We start from the raw sequence: 6,000 nt of genomic DNA, 5'->3' as shown, positions 1-6,000 counted from the left end.
GTATCTCACTGACCCCCACCAAACCTCAGAAAAACTTAACGGTGAGAAGCAAAATCTCCTTTAAAGAGCAACTTAGAACAGATAGAAAATATCATACAGCTGACTTCACTAGAGAGAAGGTGATCAACTGCTTTCACTCAACAAAAAGAAAAAGGAGATGATCAATGCAGATCCCCTCTCCTCCTGGCAGCCCTTACCCTCAGTGAAAAGCCACCACCATTCTCTCTCTGGTGACCATCAGATGAAGCTGCAGTGTTCCTCCAAGACAGAATGGAGATTTTCCAAGGTATAGAGCAAGTCAGAGTACCCCAAAGAACGGTACCAGAGAGCCAGCTCCAAAACTGCCAACACTACCATGCATACACAGTTCAGTAAGTCAAGAAAGGCCTGGTACACAGCATTCTGTTACTTTTTTTTTTATTTTTTTCAATTTTTCCTTCTTTTTTTTTTTTAAGCACTAGTCTGTGCTTTGCGAACAGAATCAAGACATTAACAAAGATCAGCTTCTCTGAAGAAAAGCATTTCTATAGAACAAAGACAGCTACATGTTTCGCTGCCATTACACAGCTCCAAAGCAGGAAAAGAAAATATTTACAAAATACAAGTTTTTTTTTTCATTTTTTGTTTTTGTTTTTTTTTTTTCAATGCTAAAAGGGTTATTCAGAATTTTCAACCTTATAAATAGAAGAAGCACTTTATGCATAGGGATATGGTGCATTATTGTATTTTTTTTTTTAAAGAAACAATGACAAACCCTTTAACTTGCAAACAGAAAAAAAAAATCACTCATGTTGAAAATTGTGAAAAAACCCCAACCATTAAGCAGTTGTCTACTATTTTTATACGATTACAAAATGGCCAAAAAAAAAAAAAAGTCTTCTCCCCCCTCCCCCTTTTTGGTGATGTGATCATACAGGAGACAGGCACAAGGTTAACAGAGAAGGGTGAAGGGGGAACAATGGGAACCACAGCTAGGACCAGACAATGTTCCACAGGCAAGGGGAGCGTGAAAGACCAAAAGTGGAACTAACATCGACAGGGATCTGGATGTGAAGGAAACATGGCAAAGTGAATCAGAGAAAAAAAAAAAAAAAATGACACAGGGAAATGGCTGCTCACTTCCCACAATCCCCCGTTTGCAGGGGAGTGGGAATAGAGGTTAAGTAGTCCTAACCCTACCTTCAAAGATCAGGACAGGTGGTAAAAACATTCCAAGTGGAAGGACGGGTTGTGGGTGTGTACATGGCATGGGAGAGCAGACAGGGAAGGGTACCAAGGGGCATGATGAGGGGAACCTGAGCAGCCACAGCCAGGTTACTGCAGTGAAAGAGTCAAAACAGAGAAGACCAAATGCAGATGAAACCAAAAATCGGTCTTAAGTTCTGGGTGAGAAAGGAAAGCTGTTCTGCCGGCTGAGCACTCGGGGAGAGCAGCTGGCAGTTACGGCAGAGAGGCTCTGGTGGGGATGTTCCAGCACAAAAAACCAAGGAGACCCAGCCAGGAGGGCCACAGCGGAGCCAAGCCACAGATGGGAGGGGAGGGGGTAAGAGTCCAGAGCACCCTGCCCCATTCCACCCTAGCTCAAGAAGGCCATGCTCAACTGCAGCCCTCTGCCCGCCAGGCTGTTCTGCCCTGCCCACAGGTGTGAGGGAGGGGGTGGTCATCTAAGATCGCTAAGTCCAGTGATTCAACAGTGCAGAGGATGTGCCAGGACCAGGCCAGCAGGGTCTCATCCTGAACTTGTTTGCCAACAGGAGGAAGTGCTCAGGTGTGTGACAAGAAAACATGGAAACAAAAACAAAACAAAAATTAAAACAAGAAAAAAAAATACCAAAGTAGGATCTAAATTCCTTAAGTTCACTAAAAACTGTGAAAATTTCCGGCATATGATGTTTGAATATCAAACGCAGAGATTTCTGAAGCTTTAATGCCAATAGTTAGTGAGTCTGTTTAGATGCCTGTCTCCCGCTCATCTGTGAGTCGGGCGCTGAGCTGTGGCTGCTGCCACCAGATGCCGACTCTTGAGGGGGACAGTGGGAGGCGAGGTGGGCACTGCCTCTGTCTCCCGGCCAGTCTTGCTGCCTGAGGTGCGTCGAGTGCAGCGGGCTGCTCGCTCCTGTGCATCCAGCTGGTCCTCACACTCCGCCTGGGGGCTGTGTGCCAGGGGGAAGGTCCGCCGTTCCCAGGGCTGGACAGACTGTAGGCAGACAAGTTGCTCTTTGAGGACCCAGTCCCAGCCAGCCTGCTTCCTGCTCCAAGGCCCTGCCACAAACCTTGTGGCCTGGAGCCTAGGACCAGTCTATCTAGTGCTCCTGGGACAGTCTGAGAACACCCCTCCTAGGGTGTACCCAGACAAATGTATTGATCATTTAGCAATGATCAATACAGTTCCACTGAATGTTGAGGAGATCAATTTAAGTGCAGCCCTTTGTCCCTTCAAAAGGGGGAGGGCATGGCTAGGTCCCTCTTCAGCAGATGCTATCCCTTCCTGGTTCCATCCCCCAACCATGCCAATCCCACCCAAAGGCTGCGTCCCTTACCTGTTCATCCAGCCCCAGCTCTGGCGTGGAACAACGGGTATCCTCACTGGCTAAGTGTCGCGGAGTGTCCCGAGCCACAGGGGTGAGGGGTGCTGAGTGCAGTTCCGGGCTAATGGGACTCCTAGGGGACTGACCATGGGAGTATTCTGACAAAGAGTGGCTACTGCTGACATCAGGGGAGGCAGGCTGGGGGGTGGAGGGGTTGGCACTGCCCAGCTGGGGGGTTGTCCGGCCGTCTGATGACCTGTAGGACCTGCACACCAAGGAATGCAAATCTGAGTGCCTGGGAAATGTTTACTTATGGGGGTAGAGGGCATGAAAAAAGCACTGGAGGAGTTGAGGCAAACAAAGACCAACAGATTTTCCTTAGGATCCAGCAACTCTCATTTCTTCCCACTACTCTTTGGAGGGGTAGGTATACAACATCTACCATCCCAAGAAAAAAGCATGGCTGAACAATGCCAGGGGTGAGTCCATAGCAAAGTGCCTAGTGAATTCAGGAGGTTAGGGAGATTCGTGTAGACTTTGAAAACTGTAGTCAAAGAAAAAAAAGTATAAGTAAGAGCTCCCAAAACTTTCTGCTTGAGAATCCCAAGGATTTCTGCCACTGTTAACAATAAATGGAGACAGGGTAGTGATGGACGTTAAGGAGGGGGGGTGGGAGGGGGTGGGGGGGGGCAGTTTCTTCAAGTGGCATCACAAAGCCACTGTCCAAAGGAAGGTTAACTTGTAGTGAGGCCTTCCAAGCTCCCCTGGTTGAATCACCATGACCGCCCCCCAACTGTCTTCCAAATGCCACACAGATCATGGGAATTCAGAATTGAACAGTGACCTCTCAGCAAGGATCTAGCACTTGGCTCCTTATGTCTCCACTAGTTCCATATATCTCCACTAGTTCCAACAAACACCATGGAACTTCTGAGCTCTTTGCCACTGCCAGTAGATGAGTATGATGAGCAACCAAGAGGCAGCAGCAATTCCACAGACTCAAGTAGGGCCCAAACTCCCTGTCCACCCTCTCTCCACAGGCCCTGGGGACCCAAGCCTGCCCCATCACCTGCTGCCCCGCCGCTGGGGTGGCACACTCGTGGTCCACAGCCACCGTGCCCTCTCCATCTCCTCACATTTGGCATGCAGGGCGGCGAAGGCTGCGTCAGATAGGTCCTCAATCTGCAATAGAGCAGCTTCAGAGATCCCCTCTTTTCTCCAGGAGTTAAGAACCAGTCCCACCCCATTCTAGGTTCTTCCCGGTCACAAAAGGAATACAAGGAGCTTGCACTTGACACCCACAAGTCTTCAAGCCATTTAGGGTGTGTGCACTCATATGTGTGTGTGCATGTGTACACACGTGTTCTTCTAACAGAAGAACCAGGCCATTACCTCCTCATTCTCCTCATCAGGACTCCCCTTCAGAGACTGAAGATCAACCTCCCGCCAGCTGCAAAACCAAGAACAGACAATTATGAGATGGTAAGCAGGCTAAAACTGGGGGCAGAGTCAAAGTGTCCATGCAAGGATGAGAATACTGCACCTGTGGGTGACACTGCTCCCTGCCGGGTAGGCTCTGCCCTATCACGGCCCAGTCTCCTTACCCTGTCAAGGCCTGTGAAATTGGCCACCTACTCAAATGCCCACGAAGGCCAGAAATGAGAGAAGTGGCCTAGGGTAGGGCCGAGGCTGAGAGACTGTGACGAACACAAGAAAAGAAACCTGTTTAAAGGGGACCACCACTGTTCAGGACCAGCTGATTGCTCCCATATGGAAATGCATACCCAGGGTTGCCTAATCTTCTGTTTGGCAACAAAAGCTGGAAACAAAGATTTTTATGTGAAATCCTGCTTTGATGTTGACAACAAATTCAGTATTTTAAAACATACTGTATGTGTTGACAAAACCGGTCTCTAGACCAGTAAGTGAGTGGCCTACCAGGCTGTGACTGCTGGTTCGTTTGGTGTATTCCTATAATGGAATGAGAGAGAACTATATACAGAAATAATTTCGTTCTTATCAGGTAAGAATTTCTCTTAATGAGAAGACAGAACCAAAGACTAGGGCCCAAGTCTTGGTCAGAAGACAAGAGGGAAAAAGGGCAATAGCAGGAAGAATGGGGAGAGGAGCCAACTATTCTGAGCTTCTACCTGGGAGTAAGGATTTCCTTGTATTGCAGTTTCTCTACACGAGTTGTTGCAGCAACAGACATTGGGATGACAATGTTGTTAATATCAAATGAGCTCTCTCCTCTTCTCCTCCTTACTGGCTGCTGCTGTAAGATAAAAATTAAGTTTAAAAGGGAGGTACAATTTTACAGACATCAAATCATTCATCTAAGACTTAAAACAGGATCACCAATAACCAGGCATCTGGGTCCTTGGGTTGAAGCTGAGTAATGACCATAGCAGCTACTCCCACCTAGGAGTCAGTCTTCAACAGCAAAAAACCTCACGGAGAAATACTAAGTGGTCATGAGGAGTTATTCCCATTCGTAAGTCTCACTGGTCACCCTCTTCCTTCAAGGGCTCGTGTGTAAATTTCATAGGGGTGGGTACCTGGGATCTTAACTGTTGGGGTTCCTACTCTATATACACCTCTATTAACCTCCTCTCCTTTTACAATCCTCATTTCCTTCCTTTATCCCCGTTTATGACTTAAGACTCATAATGGCCCCTCCCCTAAAAGCAATGCTTGAAAGCTTATCCTGAAAGAGGCCCAAAGGATAGGCCCATCTCAATAGATATCTAACCTTGGTTGTCATGAATGCACCTCCTTCTCAAAGATCGGAACTCTTCAGCTAAATGTGCACCCACCATCTGCCCAGTCTTTATGTGATTTCCCCTCTTTTGATGATTGTTGGGGAAAAAGCTGAGAGCTTTCTAGCTGTATCAAAGGAGATGAATGGAGGGAAACTGAAGAGGAGAACCTGACTATACCTCACATTCCTGGTGAAAGGAAATTTGCTTCTATAGGAAGTTGAGAAAACCAAATTCTTGGAAAAGTAAGACTTCCAAGGATCGAATATCAGAGGCAGAGGTAAGCATCTACAGTAGCTGGGAGACTAGGGAACTAAATGGCTTAGTCCCTTGGATGGAGGAAAAAGTCTACTAGCTGCTGCTGCCCAGATAGTTAATACCCTATCCTGAAACAGACTAGCAACTGAGCTGTGAGAGGCCAGAGGGAAACAGTGGCATAACAAACACGCTGCCATGGCAACAAAACAGCTGGAAAACACCTAAGAGGCTACACTTACACCTAAACCACCAAGTGTGGTCAGTCCACAAGGAAGGGGTTGGTGGAGGAAGAAGTCCCCTACAACTAACCCCTCTATCCTCTGTTCCTGGACAGTGAGATACCATTTATTCATCCTATCATCTTAGGACATTCTCAGAGAATGTTAAAAGTCAGCACTTCCTGGGCCAGAGTTTCAGTCACTGTCATTTATAACTTCAGATGACCACAATGCCCT

General features: G+C 47.3%; 1 protein-coding gene across 7 annotated transcripts in view; it reads right to left on the bottom strand.

The window, feature by feature from the left end:
• Positions 1-400: 400 nt before the first annotated feature.
• Positions 401-6,000, bottom strand: part of KANSL1 (KAT8 regulatory NSL complex subunit 1) — a 191,920-nt gene continuing 186,320 nt past the window's right edge. For 5 of the 7 annotated variants that reach the window (XM_030799940.1, XM_030799944.1, XM_030799943.1 and 2 more), the window contains 5 exons: positions 4,679-4,803; positions 3,921-3,978; positions 3,598-3,710; positions 2,541-2,793; positions 401-2,197 (listed from right to left, as the gene is read on the bottom strand). In XM_030799940.1, the coding sequence (XP_030655800.1) occupies positions 1,970-2,197; positions 2,541-2,793; positions 3,598-3,710; positions 3,921-3,978; positions 4,679-4,803 (777 nt within the window). In that variant the 3' untranslated portion in view covers positions 401-1,969. Of the gene's footprint in view, positions 2,198-2,540; positions 3,073-3,597; positions 3,711-3,920; positions 3,979-4,678; positions 4,804-6,000 lie in introns of those variants that run through there. The other 2 variants (XM_030799942.1, XM_030799945.1) reach the window with 2 other exon arrangements.

The sequence above is a fragment of the Nomascus leucogenys genome, chromosome 19 (assembly GCF_006542625.1).
Source record: "Nomascus leucogenys isolate Asia chromosome 19, Asia_NLE_v1, whole genome shotgun sequence".
NCBI lineage: Eukaryota > Metazoa > Chordata > Mammalia > Primates > Hylobatidae > Nomascus > Nomascus leucogenys.
The sequence above is the reverse complement of the archived record's forward strand: the minus strand, read 5'-3'. Positions and strand labels throughout refer to the sequence as shown.